Genomic DNA, 19,094 nt, shown 5'->3' on the forward strand with positions numbered 1-19,094 from the left:
TTTTTCTTCTCATTTCAAATTCTCTTCTTAATAAATCGGACGAACGTTAACTGTATGTTGTTTTTATCTTAATTAGTTTTTTAAATCTTAATTTTTAGTTTTTAATTTTAACGGTTTTCTTTCTTTTTCTTTTTTTTTTTTATCTTTGTTTTATTCTTACAAATACTTATTCGTTGTGTCATTTTTGCGAATATTATAATATCTGTGACATTATGTTATATAATCTAAGGTTTAATTCGCATTATACGTCATTATCATCGTTATAATTATCATTATTATTATTTTTTCTTTCTTTTTTTCAACGTTATCGTTACAATTTATGCGTGAGAATCACCTACGGGTTTGTGGAATAAAAAAACCCACCTTTCCCCCTTCGCTTTTTTCCGTTTTTTTGACATTCCTTTTCAAACGACGTCTGCGGAAGTAACGAAATGGGAATAAAATTGAAAACGAATTAAATAAAATACTATATTGTGCAAAAAGTTCTCCCTTTATTCCCCCATTTTGAATTTATGCAATGCGATTTTTCGAATATATATTGTATGCATTCGTTATATCTAATACTTTTACTATCCGCGAATTACTCGTGCAGCTTCTAATACGATTTTCTTTTGCTCTCTCTCTCTCTCTCTCTCTCTGCGTGATATAATAATATCTACATTATTCGAATATTGTTCGAGTTTCTAAGCGACTTCTAAATTTTCTTTCTGTCTTTATTTTCTTTCTGTAACGTCGATCGATCGATTAACGGGGTAAACATGATTACCCGTACCATGTAAAAGCGATCTCATTCTGCATCACGTAAATAATAAATCTCATGCTCTCGGAGATCGCGATCTTATTGATTTTGTAATGTATTAATACCTCTATATATGTATATACATGTACGTACACGTGCATTTGCTTCGCTTCTTTTTGTTTTCTTGTTTTTTTTTTTGTTGTTTTTTTTTTTTTTTACTTGGCAGTAAATTTTCCGATTAAAAATAATAACACACGTCTTCTCGGATATCGTGTATATATATCATTAATATGAATAACAATGCGTCTATTTAATCATGGATTACTCGTCTACGGTCCAAGTCTCAAAATTCTACTGTGATAGGAATGATGACAATAACAAGAACAATGTTAAAAAGGAACGAAAAAAAAAAATAAATAAATAAATCAATTATTAAAACACTACCCTTATTCGTATAAGTATATATCTATAATGAAAAAATTTATGCAGATGAGATTGGTCTGTATATAATATTGCTGATTATAAATATGTATAATATGTATGTAATAATGGAGTACAAATAGTAGTATGTAGCTCGGATCCTTAGTGGGTAATAGGTAGTAATTATGATATATTATTGTTATCATTATTATTATTATTATTATTATTATTAATAACCGATTACGAACTAGAGAAAAAATTTCGTTTAGGTATCATATAGTTGTTACATAATTATAACATATTTATAATTATGTAAGGTCGTAGCGTCCCGAAGCACCACATGTATCATATACTTTCAATAAACTTACATGATTTAAAATTTTATTTTTCTATTATAATAAGTTTTTTTTTTTTTTTCCTTTTTTTTTTTCTCTTCATAATAATTGAATTCGTTAATTAATTGATTAATTTAGCGATTTTATTATTTAAGGCTGCAAGGGGTGCGCGAAAATGATAAATATTTAAATATATTTATGTATATATTTACTATAATAGTAGTATATAATAATATCCAAAGTTCGCATTTCATTAATAATCTACCTTTCTCTTTCACACTTTATTCGAAAATCGGTTTCCTCGCACAAATTGTTTTCTTCTTTTACTTTTATCTCTCGATTGCGTGTTTTTTTGTTTTTTTTTTTAAATGTATTTTATTTAACGCAAAAAAGCGTTGGAATTGGTCGAATATAACGTGATTAAAATAATAATTTTCAATTTTTCAAGTTGTAAAAAAGCATTGCGATTGCTTTCCGAATTTATATTATAACTTGCCACCGATCCGTTCAATTGGCTCAATCAATCCTTCGACCTTTCCCTAATTTTCGTGTACTCTAAAGTATAAATTCTCCTCCCTAAAATTTTCCTCTCTCTTCATCGTTATGTATACGCACGCGTAATAATATAATCCTTATTGCTATGTGAGAATTATAATTTGTTCATCCTATAAATATATATATATGTATATATATATATATATATATATATATATATATATCCCCGCGACGGCAAATTAGTGCGATTAACAATCTCTCCCAACGGTCCTCGACGACAACAGTGTCCAGATTCACTCGTTCGACCTTTATTTATCGGTCGTCATCGGATCAAAATCGAATCAAAATCGGCGAAACTTCCGTCCGCGTAGCCCGTAGCACGGGCGAGGGAGCAGCGTTGCAGGGCGTATAATCGTTGAACGACAAAACTTCTCTAATTATCCAATACACGTTTCCTTAGGAGAACCCTTTGTAGTGTATGAAAAAGAAGACTAGGAACACCGCGTACGCCGTCGGGAAGGTGATCCTCGCTATGACGTCGATGGTCTTCGCTACTCTTATGGGATGGGGCGGCTCCTTCTTCCGGACCTGAACAAAGCAGCACTACTCAGGGTCATTACGGTGTCGTTTTTCACACAAATTGGTACACATCAACGATCTCAACGGAACTGTGACGGGAACCGATCCGGGGCTAAATTGAAGAAAAAAAACAAACAAACAAACAAACAAACAAAAACAAACGATAACAAACGAACGAACCAAAATTCAAACCAACGATTCGACGAAAATGAAAAACAAAGTGGCCAAAAAATGGGGTTTCACGGGGGCTCCGATTCAACGCGGGTTGATACATACCTCAGCGGCGCATCCGTTCGTTGCCGTATGGGTGCAGGGATTGGGTCCGCAATTCGTGCAGGTTACTATCTCGTTCGGAGCTCCGCCACCGCCTCCCCCGGGAACGGTTGAACCGCCGCCCTCCCGTTTCTTGTCGCCCTACGACAGGGACTCCGTGGAAGAAAATTTTTACTTCGTAACGTTCCGCACCGTGAGCCATTCATTTTTTCATTCTTTTATTCGGAGACTCTAGAGATTCGCGTTTGTTGGAATACAAGCGGTGTGTGAGAAAAACTGAATCGCTCATAGGTTTTGATGTTAGCAAAAAAATAAATTCTTATCCTTCGTTTAACGTGCCTTATTTCCAATAACAAAACCCGCTGCGATCGGTTAATAATATATTACATATAATCGTATCAATTAACATAACTATTGAACTCTACGCGTTTTAACATGCGCTTTATATATGTATACGTATAATAATAATAATGTATTGATAATTAATAACTATGATATGTTGTAACGTATTTTTTGCGAGATTTCGTAAGTTTTTGTTACCAATTTTTCAAATCCTAATGTACAAGAACATGGCGATTTTTTTTTTATAAAAAAAAAAAAAAAAAAAAAAAAAAAAACCCACTCAAATTCTAAACCGTGTTCATTAATATTGTTTTTATAGTGATAACGTATGTTGCGGCGATTGTATGTGATAGCGATCGATGAAATAAAAATCGAACGAACGCAAAGAATTATATTAAACAAGTATTTGTTATAATCAGCAGTTTTTTTTTTTTTTCTTGGTTTTATGTTCCTTGTTTTTTTGTTCCACTGTATACTATTTACTGATTCATTTTTTTTTTTTAGTTATATTTATAAAATTCATTATTAATAGCGATAGATTTAAATTATGTAAGAAGTCAGAGAATCGGTGCATCGGCAACAACGGAAGCAGCAGCAGCAACAGCAACGAACACGTTAATAATTAATTAATAATAATAATAATAATAGAAACAATAATAACATACATTCGATAACAAAAAAAAATAATCATACTATTCTACGGGTAATCATTGAATTTCAAAAGCAAGAACTGTACGTAATTTAATCTTTATAAAATCTATGAAGTGCAATCGGTTCGTAGTATGGAATAAATTTGTTAATTATTGTTATCGTAATTATTTTAATTTTTAATCCCCAAAAGTAGAATAATTGATTGAATAAATGTACCATTATAATAAAAAAAAAGGAGAATAGAATTACGTGTAGATACAATGCAATGGCATGCGATTATAATATCCACGTATATGCAAATGAATTATGTGAGAATTTATTCGGGAAACCAAACAATGAAATAATTGGAGAAAAATGAAGAGAAACAAAATGAAAATCAAAGAATTCGATGAAGAAAATACAAATTTCAACCGTTCGTTTTCAAGACGACTAGCAAAATCTCGAATAGCTGGAATAACTCTCCACTGATTTCTTATCACATTCGACGGATCGATGAACAACTTTGCACATATAATTAATGACATGCAGCGATTATTCGGGGGTGCGGGTGCGGACAGTCGATACAAAAAGCTTGATTGATTGTTGCTCAATTATTTCGCCGCCTACGTTACAACGATATAATATACGAGAACGGTAACATCAAGCGGCAAGAGAAAAGATATTAAAAAAAAAAAATAATAATAATAGAAATGAAATTTAAAGAAAAGAAAAAAAAAAAGGGTTTTACAATTCGCATAATCAATTTATATTTTATAAGTCATACATGGTAACGTCACTCCGTATGGTTAAAAATATACGACAGATACTCGTATGCATATGTTTTCGAAAAATTTTCAATAATCCGACGATCAATTGATCACAATCGATTAACGAGGTGAACTGTAATTGATCGACATTGGGTGTGAAATATGATGCAATAAAATCGTAAGAAAAAAAAAAAAAATGAATAAAAAAAAAAAATGAAGAGAACGAGAAAAGTATACGTAAGAGTATAATAACGTGCAGTACTGTGGGAATACGGAATGTCGTGACCTTTTTTGACAAGGGTGAAGGGGGATCTTACCAGGGGGCTGGCCAATATAATGCCTATCCTGCTGAGCACCGCCGGGAGCCGCTGCAACATCACAGACACCAAACAAAGAGACTTACATCTCACCAACCTTCCATCAACCAAACTAATATAAGTTATATTTTATGTATATATAACAATATATATATGTATATATGCATTTTATGTATACCAAAATAAAGTCAATTAATTATTCATATTCTATCCTATCTATTTATACGTAATATCTAATTATCCGTCTATCTACGCATCTATTATTTCTAGCAATTTCGTAGGACTACCATACGTGATTGTATGCGTATTACAGTAATGTGATATTCATGTATATGACGAAAAATGACTCTCAGTTATTCCCTAACAATAATATGTATAAATATATATTTTAAACCTCCCGCATGCGACATGTATATATGTATTATAAAATAGTAGCAATCGTATTCATCGCGACGATAACGATCGATAATCGTAATGATAATCATAACAACATCAATAACAATAATAATATAAAAAGTATGAAATATCGGACTATACGTGATAATCGTTATCGATATTTCCCCTAATTATTCCCTGTACAATGGCTGCTCTAAATGTTTTTTTTTTTTTTTAACTATGATATTATAAAAAATTATAACAACAAGAAAAATACTATATGATCTCGTTACACTGTCGATAAGAAAGGACACGATAAGGAAAAATGGAAAAAAAATTGATACAAGATATCCAAGGATAAGGCAAGTTCATAAAGATTCATAGTTATATTATAGGGTATTATAGACGTTGCAATTGATGAGAAATATTAGTTATGGAGATTAGAAATAAAAAATAGAAATATCCAGGGGGGGGGGGGGGGTAAAAATAGAAGATAAGAGAGATATAGAGAGAGAGAGAGAGAGAGAGACAGATAGAAGGAGATAGAGAACGTGAAAGAGACATGCAAAGTCTGCAGCCCTTTTAATGACATAATATGTTTACGTTATACTATAATAATATACGGTTAATCATGACATTTTAGTTTTTGAAATTTTATAAAATAGTTCATGTAACACACGTTATGTGGTGGATTATCAAATCATAGGAATAAAACTAAATATAGACAGAAAAAGAAAAGAAAGATATCAGTCTAATTAAAAAACTAATAAAAATCGAAATAATAAGTGAAATATAATAAAACGACGCTGAAATTTGGCAACAAATAGCATCAACAAACAATCTATAGATATATTTAGGTACTCTTGAGTGCATCACACCAATATAAAAATATCGCAGGTGCACACGGACGCGTGTAAAAAATGCGATGAATGTAAAATTCATAGTTATAATATAATATTTATATATATAGGTACTAAATAAACGAAAAGATCAACGTATATATATATGTATGAAAAAAATAACGAATCGATAAATAATTGAATAAAAACTGAAACGGAGTTGATGTCAAATATATTATTCTTGTCTTCGTTTTATACGTATTAGGAGTTTCGTTAATTCTGTTGTATTTTTTCAATTCGAATATCGTGCCGCGATGGATTTTTTCTTTTTAATTTCTTTTCTCCTCTTAATGAAATATCATCCAGCGACTCCGACGTGACAATATGTATCTATATTATTTTTTAACAACAATAACGTGTAACAAACAATGAGAAAAAAAAGAAGAAGATTTTGTTGTTGTTGTTGTTTTTTTTTCCGTTCAAAATGACAAAGAAAAGTACCTGGGTAACCGGATTTTCGCCAGGACGATAGACCACGTTGTGAAGTGGTCGTTTCCTTCCCACGTAATTGACGCACACGAATTCCAGTAGACTCGCGTAAATGAAACACATGCAGACGCCGTCCCATACGTTCATAGCGGTGAGATTCGAGACTACCGGAAGTGTTGACCGGAAGCCATTTGAAGTTGTGAAAAAATTGAGCATCGTTGTCACCCCTGTAAACGGAAAAAAGGCAAATTGAAATACAACGATATTTCGTAGCGATCCGAGAGGCGTACGTCCTTTGCGGAGTTACACGCGAGAGAAAAATAAGAATTCAACAACGTGAACGCAAACAAACGCAGTTTCAAAGTTGTATTAGAGAATTCTCGATTCGTTTCGACGCGTGACCTCTGCAACTTCGAGCGAGCCTCAAGCTCACCCGCCGACACGAACGAACCGATCAGGGTCACGAGGCTTGTAATAATCTTTCTTAGCCCCCTAATCGCGGGGGTATAAAGTCGATCAAGGATCACGTGACTGCGGGTCAGGGTCCTGCGTGGTTCCCGTATCACGCTCTCGAGAAACCGAGCCGATCGAAATACGTGTACAACGTGTATGTATACGTATACTATATACACCTGGAATATATGTATAGATTCCGCTGAATGTATAACAGAACTAAAGTGAGTAATGGGGCATTATGTGTGTATGCATAATTTCCAACTCTAGTTTATTCTATACATAGACCCTCGGCAACACAATATATATATATACGTATATAACGTACACAACTCAAGTGAGTAGGGAGACTTACACCCCCCCGAGGGTGACATGCTTAAGACGCGAACTTTCGAACTTTGAATAAGTTTGTGACGGCCGGGCGACAGCGGTGGTGGTGGCGAGTTAAAACTTGATACCGTTTTTCGTTCGTCGTGCAGCAGCTTTCGACTTTGAGCTTTATTTTTTGTATCGTGGGTGAAAATCTCGCCCAAAAGATTCTCTCTCGTCTAAAATACCGCAACATTCGTGAATTGGTATTCCTATTTTTGTCATTTCGCCTTTTCTTTCTTTTACTCATCTTTTCTCTCGTCGAGCTTTCCGGGCTCTGCGGTTTTATCGAGCTTTTCATTCAACCTGTTAGCGTCTCGCAATTTCTATTCTTGTACATCGTGCCTTTTGACGGAGCGCGAAACCTCTGCCTCGATTCCCTTTTTTTTTCCTTTTTTTTTTCCTTTTTTTTTTTGTGTTCAAATATATTATCGAGTACACGGGATCAAAGGACACTCGATACTTCGACTTACAACAAAAGAGAGAGAGAGAGAGAGAGAGAGAGCTTTGTACGCGCGGTTTGATTGCGTTATACGTATATATTTGAATAAAGCTCGATCATTACGAATTGCGGGATTTAAAAATGTTTACAATTTTTTTCTACAATATAAAATCTCTTTGATCGCACGAGTGACCTTTTCATGTCGTATTTCCCGTGACTCTGTACGTGCGTATAATTTCGCTTTTCTCCTCGACGTTGTACACTCTTTAGACTTTTTGTTCTTTTTACGGTTGCAACGTTGGAGCAAAGAAAAGAAAAAAAAAAAACTTAAAGCAGAGCGCCGTTATTGCGAATAATTCTACTCACCAATCATGACGCGCGCCGGAACAGCGTTCCACTCTAGCCAGAATGTGATGAAAGAGCTTGTTACCAGGATTATACCGGGTATAAAGACTGTGGTAAAGTAGAAGGCTCGATCCCGTGTGAAAATCAGATCGACTTTCAAACAACTGTAATTACCTGAATTGCATAAAATTAATGAGAAAAAAAACAAAATAGAAAAACATGTTTACTACTCGAAGTTACACTAGAAAATATAACGTATATGTATGTATAAAATCATTTTTCAATATATATATATCAATATTCTACTCTTCTTCTAATCATACAATTATTCAACACACACACACGCACACACACACGCCACACAAATATATGTAGAGACAGACAAAGAGAGGCAGTCACGCATGTGTACAATAAGAAATCGATATAAAAATAAATAAAAATTAAAAAAAAAAAAAGAAACTATGAAAAAAGAATGATTACAAAACCTAGAGAATAATATTTCTTTTTTTTTCCGTTGTTACAAATATATTTCCTCATCTTTTTTCTTCTATTTTTACTCTCGATTACCTACTCGACTGTATAATATGATTTATGCGATGTCGATGTACGTATAGATTGTGCGGTATGTGCTGATTTTGTATATATAACAACAACAATAATCGTTGTATGTATATTTGTAGGTCACAAATAATACGACTCAGATTTTCTTAATTATTCACTACGGCAAGCAAGCACCAACCTAATAAAAGAAAAAAAAAAAAAACAAAAAAAAAACCAAACCAAACGTGTATACAATATACTCACAAACGATAAATTAATGGATACAACGAATGATCGATGATATAACTTGATGAGCTTTGAAAGAACCTTTGATTCTATCTGATTATTTTATTTTTTTTTTTATTATTTTTATCGCGACGATCTATCATTGCAATTATACGGTCAACGATCAACGAATGTATGCTGCTGTTGCTGGTATGTACGTAAAATGGTTCGCAAAATAACGGAAAAAACAACAGAGGAGGAATCGAGGGGAGGGGAGGGGGGGGGGGGGGGGCTAAAAATCGTGATTTCTAAGCTCTACTCAACACAGTTCAGATCAGAGAAGCTGCAATCGTTACAGACAGGGGATGAACGGGGCGACGTATCGATACCGTGATCGGCTGGTCGAAATTAGTAAAGAAGAGCGTAGGATCGAAGTATGGACTTCGGTGGCTGTGGCTTTGAATGAATTTTGGATACGGTTGGGAGGTGTATCTGGGGCGTCAGGCGTTGGTAAGCTTGGTCCTGTCTCTCTTAGACTCTCTTCTCTGTCAACCTTGAACCGTGATCTCAGGTCTTCTTGAAACTCGCGGCGCGGATTAGTTAAAGGAATGGCGGAGGGATGAGGCGGTTTACCTTGTTCCTCAAACCTGCGCTGGCACAGCGAGCACTTAGAGTCCCCGAATTCATCGAACTCATCCTTGTAGTCGAGCATCAGCTGTCCGTCAGCTGCAACAGAACAGCCCCTATGTGCCTCCGACTCCCTAACACGGTTTTTCTCTTTCTTTTTTTTTTTGTTTTTGTTTTTTTTTTTGCTTTTTTTTCATTCACTTATTTTGCTTTCATTTCGGAACCTCCTCACATCATTACTTTCACCAAACTACTTTCATTCGTTATTGTATTGTATATGCAATCACCACAGTGTCTATCGGTTTACCGATAATATACAAATATATATATGTATATATATATATGTAATTATGTACATACAAATTTACACAACCTCTTTGATTTTTTTTTTTTACTCAGTCGCTATTTTTTCTTCTTCTTTTTCATTTCTTGCTTTTTTTCTCTATTCGTTTGTTAGTTTTTTGATCAAAAAACCGCGATTATTGTCTATCCTAGACCAAGCATACCAGCGCTCCACCGTGGTTGGATTCCTACTGCGGTACGTGAACCCATAAAAATGATAAAGCATGAGGATCGATTATTAGTGGGCAATAATTAGAATATCTTTTCAAAGCACCTGATCGTTCAATTTGATTTATACGTTTCTTTTTTTTTTTTTCTTCTCTCCGCTTCTTATTTTCTTCAAACAAAATATATCCAGGCTAATACGGCAATAATTCACAACAACAAAAGTGCGCTATGCCCTAAATACAAAAAAACTAGGAAAAAAGAAATAGATTTGAAAAAAAAAAAATCAATTACGATGTGACAACATAATGACACTATAACAGGTATAATACAATATGACAATTCTAAGTAATCGTGTTTTTGTTCTTGTAATTGTAGTGATTTTTTTTTTAAAGAATGTTTCTTTTTTTCCATTTCTTCCGATCATATCTACTTTACGTCGCTGTATGATATATCCGACGAATCGAACCACGGCGAAACCAAAAAATTACAAACTGAGCCAAGAACCAAGATTACCAAGCACAGATAAAAGCTCTCTAACTATCCAACATTTATAATATCTACTGAATATATAATATCAATCATATACCTAAAATCCAACTATAGTCATACGTATCACAGTGTAATATATGTATACTATATGTAACAAATACCTAATCAAATATAAGCCTACTGAAAAACCATGTCTAATTTTCTATTACCTACACGTACAAAGGCATATGAAGTATGTGTGACTCTGTGTAAGTGATTGTTGTGTCAAAAACTTCTTTTTTTTTTCCTCCATCAACGTAATAACGACAATAATAATACCAATAACGATCATAATAATATTAAAAGTTAAAATAGTTCCGACTTTAAAATATCTGGTTTATCGCGAAGTGTTTTATACGCACACACAAGGTACATATACCGGTAAGGTCGAGATCGTGAAAACCAGTTGCTAAAACATTACAAAGGCGAGTGGATAAAAAACAAAAAAAGAGAGCAATTCTACGAGTCGGTTTTACACGCGACGGGACCCAAGACTTTACATACTTACGGTTTTAGATATATATCTGTATATACTTTCGCGAATTAAGTCTCGTTTCCGGAGGCGGCCAGCTAGTTTAACTTATTGATCCGTATACCGGGGGTACATAACATGGCCGTGTAATACATACGCGTACCTTACATGTACATATGTATATAAAAATTCTACAACCTTACGTAAAAATAACGGAATAATAATTTTTTCCACTACTATTTTAGAAAACAACGTCGCCATTTCGTACGATTAGAAAAATTACTGTAACAGAGCTTGGCAATCGATCGACATAATAATACGAAGATTCCGAACGACGGTATAATATCATCGATTTCTTTTTTCTATCCAACACCGATATAATTCTTTCTTTCTTATTCATGTTCTTTCTTCTTCATTTTTTTTTTTTTTCTTCTGTGTTTTTAAAGTGTGTCATGTATAAATTCATGGGGTTGTGAATAAGATATAAAAATAGAGAGAGAGAGATAGAGAGAGAGATAGAGATAGAGAGAAAGAGAGAGACAGAGTAGAGAGAGAAAGAGAGAAAAGTATGAATTTTTTACATCGGAAGTATACGGTATATATATATATATATAATGTATTCTGTTACAGAAAAAAGAAGAAACAAAAAAAAAAAGGAAAAAAAAAAAGAACTTTTCCAGAAGAAAAGAAAAATGAACGAAATTAACGAACCGAGGCTTAAGCCAAGAGGGGAATGAATAAAGTAGGGGTCGAAGAATGAAAAATAGATGTAGAGTGAGAAGGAAATGATTTTCTGCTCACCCCTCCAGCTGGCTTTGATGGGGCACGGTATGGTACGGTTCTGAATAAGATATGCGTTCAAGGTGGTCAGGCTCGGACTTTTCCGCAGCGTTCCCTCGTCGTTTTTCCAAACGTAAGTGATGGCCGTCTGCTCGTAAGATACTGAAAATATCGGACGTCTCGTTACCCTCCGTCTCCTCCCTTCCCGGCACGTAGATGCGAAACTTTTTTTTTTGTTTTTTATTTATTTTTTTTCTCTACTCACTGCTCTCGATGGCAAACGAACACATCGGATCGTCGAAAGGGAATATGTTGAGCCTCCCCTGACAGGAGAGTATGAGGTGGCGCCTGAAACGAGAATAAAGTGAGTACAGGAAACGAGCGGAGTAGCACTCGAAGGATTTTTGAAAATCGGCGCTCACCGCATCAAATAATTGACCGTCCCGTTCCTGTATATCCGGAGGGCGAAGTGTACGGGTATCAGAGGGTCCTTGAAATCTCCGTGCATAATGAAGTAGGTATCCGGCAGCCATATATCGTTGTGGTGATGAATGGCGTTCAGGAATTCATAGCTGGAACGATTGCTGTACCGTAATCTCGGATCGTACCACTGCTGTTGCAAGAGAAACTCCACCTCGTACTTCTGCGCGCGTTCGTCGTCGTCGTCGTCGTCGTCGTCGTCGTCGTCGCCAAGTACATGAAAATAAGCGGAATAAATAAACGAAATTTTCTCAAGCGACGTGATTCGCGCGCCGACAAACGAAAGAGTCACAACCGCTGAAAAAGTAGTAACGGTCGTCCCGAATACTTCTGTTCCTCGAATAACGCGGACAAAAACAAAAAAAAATTCGCGCGAGTCGCCGTTCGAACTTTCTCAGAGACTGACTGACTGAGTACCTCCTTGGTACGAACCCCGACCCGTCGTGAAAGAGAGCGAAAAAAAAAAAAAAAACGGAAAGCACCCGTGGGAATTTTTGGGAAAGCGAGGGGCGTGGAGTGCGGTTTTGGTAAAAAGGGCACCCTCGAAAACGACCCTCCCACTTATAATTTGTTTCCGAAGGAGAGAAGAACAAAAAGAAAAAAAAAAAAAGAAAGTTTTCCACGCCCCCGGCCGAGTCTTGAACTCCCCAGCGAACTGTTTTTTTCGAATAGCTTTCTAAGAGACGGACGAAAAAAAAGTACCCCCCTGAAGAAGCGAACGTCTGACGGATGGGGGGGGGGGGGGCGGACTTTATTGTCTTTTCCTCTCTTGAAAATTGCGGTTGTGCGTGCGTCTCGGTTTTTCATGATTCTTTCCTTCGTTCTCGCGCGAAACCGGAAGCGAAAAACAAAATTACCAGGCTGGATTCGTCGGGCGATGCCAGACTCAGTAGGAGTACGCTTACGTTGACGGTCAAGGTGCCTGAAACAGAATCGAACGTCGTGTAAATGAGAATCTAACGAACCGGTGCGAATGTTTATAATAATAATAATAATAATAATAATATTTCAATTTTGCTATAGAAAATTAGTATACATATCGTATATTCGCAAGAATCACAGATAATCGACAAAAACGAAATTCTTCGCGAAATCGAAGATAAAAGCAATATAAAGAATAAAATACGGGAAGAAGAAATTGAGTTGCGGGAGCGGCGAGGGTTATTTTTAAGGAGAACTTCTCGAACCGGAACAGAGGAATATGATATCGACGAAATCGGAGGGTGGAATTATTTCCTTTGGATGTGGACGTAAATAAAATGGCGAAACTTCACCGGGGGATAACCCTGACAAGTGAAGGACCCTTCGATCCGGCGGCGATATAAGATCGAGTTCCGAGAGAGACTCTTCGAAACTTGACACGATATTATGTATTCCGCGTGGCTCTTTTTTTTTGTTTTTTTTTTTTTTGGGCGTAGAAAAAATTGAAGGCGGAAAAAGCCGATGTTTAAAAAGTGAGTTTTTACGCCGTCGCCGGAGCGGAGGATACCCCCCGGTCTTGTAGATCCGACAAGTGATTTCGAAATATTCAACCACAAGTAACGGTGACCTACGGGTGTCAAACGACGTAGTACACAATGACACCGTGTCAAGTGTTGTTTACAAGTAGCGCAACACAGAGACCCGTGTGTCAACGAAAATAAATTCCGTAGATGCCTTATGTTCTAGGAACGCAGCTACGTTGTATGCCTACGGATATTTTTCTATATATAATTGTAAATCTATCAATGAACAATTCAAGCACTCGGTAGTTTCTTTTTTTTCGTTATTTCGATAACTTATGTTGTCGTCTTTTTGTTTTTTTTTTTTTGTTTTTTTAATTTCATTGAGTCAACGAGCTCTCTATCATCGTTCGTTGTTCGGAATTTATCGGCAAAACTTCGTTGAGGAAAATCAATTTCGTTCTATGTATATTCAATCGGATTCGATTATCCTCGAATTACTACTACTGCCCGTGATTCGTGAAATGAATTATTCAATTATTCATTTCGTCGAACAAGTGCACTCCGACGAAATACATGAGAAAGTATTCAAATTGAAGAATGAAAAAAATTTGAAATTGAAATTAAAATAAATATGTATACGACGAACGACGATACAGAGACGATTTTCAATTCTATATATCTCGACAAAAAACGTTTACAACACTCATCGGAATATTTCTATAAATAAATCTATGTGTTTTCAATTACCGGTATATATATATATATATATCTTATTATGTATATACCAACTACATCACCAGAATATTCACATAACATTTATATATATTTACAGCGGCAAGCGTGAATTACTTTCTATCTTAATTTCTTTCACTTTTCATTTCGCCATGCTGCGGTGCGCATGCACATCTACGTAAAATACAATTATGCAACAATTATCGAAAAAAAAAACAAATTAACGATAATTTCAAATGAAAGGGAAATTAAATCAATAACGATAATCAGAGCAACACTTTACCACTTAATTAACATCGTCTGCGGTGCATTCTAAGGAAATATTTGGATGATTAATGATGATTTTTATATGTTTTTTTTTTTTTTTCTTCCATTTTTATCAAATAATTTACACAGCGCCCATTACCTGTGAATAGTTTGTTTTTTTTTGTTTTCTTTTTTAGTTTGTTTTTTTGCTTTTTTCTCTTTTTTTTTCCCTTGTGCAAGTATATCCGAATAATAAATAGTGTGAGATCTGTTGTATACATGGTTTATGCCGTACGCTATAATTCTTGGGAACATTGCAGTAAAATTTTTTATAAAATCAATTCGAAGGGGGAAAAAGTGTGAAAATTTTTTTCTCTTCGTAAGATGATAAAAAAAAAACAAAAAAAAAATAGAACACACGTGTGGGAACAAGCAAACGAACATTCGTTGCAGAATAGATAGTAAGATAGATAGATAGAGAGAGAGAGAGAGAGAGAGAGAGAGAGAGAGAGAGAATGAGAATAGAATCCGAAATCGTATAATCCTTATTGTATAAAAGAAATGAAAAAAAAAAGAAAAGAAAAGTTGAGAAAGAATGGATAAAATTAAGGGAAGAGTGTAAAGATAATTGTAACGAAGTGCATCAGACACGAAATATGTGGATAAGTAGTTACGGGTACCTAAGTGTAAATAAATTTCTGACGATTGAAGAAATGAGAGTAAAACCTCGTTGATAATCGCGATAATGAAAATTGAAACGAGGAAAAGAAGAACGATTTTTGACACCTTATTCGCGGCGGTAGGATTTTTCATGTTTATCTTATACCACGAGTCCGAGTTCGCGAGCGCGCGTCCCTCCCCCCCCCACCCTCCCAAGTGTAATAAAATGTCCGACCTAACTCTGATATACTCCACTGTATTTCCACCGAAAACTCACTTTCACAATTATACGTTGACACGCGTAACGTTACGACGACGGGTTGTACACGGTTTTCATTAAAAGTTTTTCGTCTCTGTGAGTTTCTCTCGAAATTTTTCGTAAAATAGTTACAAAAAAAAAAAAAAATAAAAAACAAACAAACGTCAAGCGTTTATTTCGTCTCATAAATATGAATATAAAAAATAAATATGATACGGTGTACGAAATGCACATAGCTAAGATGTTGGAGAGAAATTTTTTCCCATTTAGCAGCCGCGGGCTTTTTTTTTTTGAGAGAACAAAAAAAAAAAAGAAGAATTTCCAAGACGTTCAAAAGATGAAAAATGGACGGAAGATGCGCACACGTGTAGTACGATGCGTGGAGTCGAACAACAGCGAGTGAAATGTTTGAGGGTGTGTGTATTTGTATAAAATTAGTGTACAGGTGTAACGCGTGGTTTTTGTCGAGAATTGTTGTTGTTGTTGTTGTTGTTGTTGTTGTTGTCGTTTTTTTTAGCTTTTTCATTTTTCACAATAACGGGGTTGGTGAAAAACTACGCAGCTAACAAACACATCGCAAGTCGCAGTCCCACAGATACGAATCAATTAACGATATATGTATGCGTATATATATGTGTACAGTATATGTGTATAACAATAATCATTATTTATACAATTATTCAATATATAACATCGTGATATTTCCACACACACACACACACACACACACATATGAAAAACACCCAATTCATCGCACATAGTGTGTCGTCGTCAGTAATTTTCTTTCTCCTCTTTTTCGTTCACTTCTTTCTTTCTCTTTTTTTGTTTTTTTTTTTTTCATCGTTTTCTTCCGCATTCCATCCGGAATCTCAATGAAAAAATCCGACCAGTTCTCCGACGTACGAATTCCGGAATGGATTGCGACGATAAGTAATGTTTCTTCATACAACACAGACAAGGGTTTTCGAATGTGTCAACTCGATCAGATTTTCAATCCGCCGCATTTTCATGGACCGATAAAAGGGAGGAAATCTTCCCTTTCTTCGTTGCGATCGAAAACAAAAAACGGATCGAAAACCTGGTGGGGGTTGACACGTGCGATTTTTTTTTTTTTTTTTGCCCCCCGCAGACGTACGTGTGTAGGATTCACATAAAAATTCCTGTGCGAGTGTGTTCGTGTGTGTGTGTGATATTTTCATATATACATAAACAGCTGTGTAAGTATATATATGTATATATATATTTATATATTTATATATATGGTAAGAATATTTATATAGTTATGTAGCAGTGGGACGGACCGCGAAGATGGGTGCGGAGGTTTTCGTGCGGCATGTAGATGTTATTCAAGTTCTTGTTCTGGTTTGGGTTGCGGGGACTCGCCGATTGATTCGTCAACGATTCCACGTCGCTTGGCTGTCTCATCCCACAGCAAAAGTCCGCATCTGTAACACCAACGAACGAACCCGTAGGGACCACGTAGCGTACGTGCAGATGTACATCATTTTTCATCATCTTATATTGCTTTTTTGTTTTGTTTTTTGTTTTTCTTTTTCTCTTAATTTTAACTTTTTTTTTGTTTTTTTTTTCTCACGATCGTCATCGTCATCGCCGTCCTCGTCGTCGTCGTCGTCGTCGTCGTCCATCCGACCAACCTCCGGACATCCCAGAGCGTCGCGGTTACTCCGATAAATATATGTTTGCAAATTTTTTTTTGTACCTGTATATTTATACACGATACACACACATTTGTACATATGTATATAACGTAAAGCACGATTATCGGTCGTTTTTCACAGCGTAATCCGCAGCTTTTCTCGTTCGTTCGTAACTTACCTGCTATTACAACCTAACCTGGATTCGATTTCTCGTCGTTTTACTCGACAATTATCGTTATCGATATTAGAAAATTTTTTTAACAATTCAAACAAACACAGTGATATTATGCGTATATCGTATGCGTATTACGTGAAGGATGTTTGTGCGGTTTCTTTTTTTTTTTGTTTTTTTTTTTTTTTTTTTGCAATATTGGTAAAACTGGTGCAGAGGATCGGTTCGAATGCGTGACGATTATCGTTATCGTTATCTCTTTTTTTCAGAAGAGAGAAAGGCCCTCGATAAAATCAAAGATGGAACGGAAAGAGCAAAAAAAAAAAATTGGTCGAAAGAAGAACTCACAAATGCACAGGGTACGTTTAATTCTTCGCCAACTGAAACTAACGGTTCCTCGTATCTTTTTGATTTTTTTTCTTTCCTTTCGCTAACCGAGAATCGCGAAAGATCCGCACCGGTATATACATAGTATAACAACGCCCCGCAGACCCCGGTGTACTCGGTGGTTCGAGGAGCATGAAAATTATTTTTAACTAATTAAATACCCGAAGGTTTTTTGTGAAAGAGCTCGGTTCGTCGAGGCGGAATAAAACCGGCGGCGGCACCGACGCCGAATGTGTAAGTAGATCTTATTAAACCGGAGCGTAAATGCATATATATATATTTTTATTGTGTACGGGCCGGTATGCGTGTGTCTGAATAAATAATAAATGTAAATACGTAAGGGAGCATTTTTTATGAATATATACATATTTATGTATATATATATATCATAATCCTCTTCTCTCTCGAAAAAATTTGATATCGATAAATAATGACGAAGGAATATAAACAATGATTCAGAGACTTTTTAAAAAATATCGATGGCCGAGCAAGCTTGCAGCAGATTTTTGTAGCCCTTTGGTTTTTCCCAGCGTTTTGATTAATTTTTGGTTCGACGATACTTTTTTTTATGACGTCTGTACTGCGCTGCGGTGCGCTACGAATATATATAATATATTATATATATATATTGGATGATAATCGAAAAATAAAGGGCGTATAATTTTTGTACAATAAATGAAAGCGTGATATCAGGGCAAACTCATATGTACGCTGTGCCGTCAACGTCCCTTGGAACGTAAATAATACAAAGTGCACAAGTATATAGTGTGGTGTATATATATATATATAGTATATAAGAAATTCGGTGATTTACACTAATCGTATATATATAAAGGCTTTGAAAGAAGCGCGTTAAGCTCGAGCGATATACGTGGTATATTATATAATATCAATATATAGAAAAATAACCCTTAATTCGAATCATCGTCGTATATAGTGCAATGGGTGAACCCATAGACAGACGATAAACGAATCGGTCGATAAAAATCTAGGAATAAAAAGAAAAAAAAAGAAAAAAAACAAAGAAATAGAAAACGTAGAGAAACGAGAAGAAATAACCAAACGAGACTATAGCAATAATAGTAATAGTAATAATAGTAATAATAATAGTAATGCGAGCGATCGAAAATCTATGATCCATCGTCGGTGATGATAATAATAATA

General features: G+C 35.2%; 1 protein-coding gene across 14 annotated transcripts in view; it reads right to left on the reverse strand.

Moving 5' to 3' along the window:
• LOC105693134 (glutamate-gated chloride channel) overlaps positions 1-19,094 on the reverse strand; it is a 34,636-nt gene continuing 15,542 nt past the window's right edge. For 2 of the 14 annotated variants that reach the window (XM_048658431.1, XM_025747136.2), the window contains exons 5-15: positions 17,015-17,158; positions 13,229-13,293; positions 12,314-12,534; positions 12,157-12,239; positions 11,913-12,053; positions 9,608-9,700; positions 8,231-8,383; positions 6,613-6,827; positions 4,898-4,948; positions 2,845-2,982; positions 1-2,592 (exon numbers count right to left, since the gene is read on the reverse strand). In XM_048658431.1, the coding sequence (XP_048514388.1) occupies positions 2,446-2,592; positions 2,845-2,982; positions 4,898-4,948; positions 6,613-6,827; positions 8,231-8,383; positions 9,608-9,700; positions 11,913-12,053; positions 12,157-12,239; positions 12,314-12,534; positions 13,229-13,293; positions 17,015-17,158 (1,451 nt within the window). In that variant the 3' untranslated portion in view covers positions 1-2,445. The remainder of the gene's footprint in view (positions 2,593-2,844; positions 2,983-4,897; positions 4,949-6,612; positions 6,828-8,230; positions 8,384-9,607; positions 9,701-11,912; positions 12,054-12,156; positions 12,240-12,313; positions 12,535-13,228; positions 13,294-17,014; positions 17,159-19,094) is intronic. The other 12 variants (XM_048658433.1, XM_025747140.2, XM_048658438.1 and 9 more) reach the window with 8 other exon arrangements.

The sequence above is a fragment of the Athalia rosae genome, chromosome 7 (assembly GCF_917208135.1).
Source record: "Athalia rosae chromosome 7, iyAthRosa1.1, whole genome shotgun sequence".
NCBI lineage: Eukaryota > Metazoa > Arthropoda > Insecta > Hymenoptera > Athaliidae > Athalia > Athalia rosae.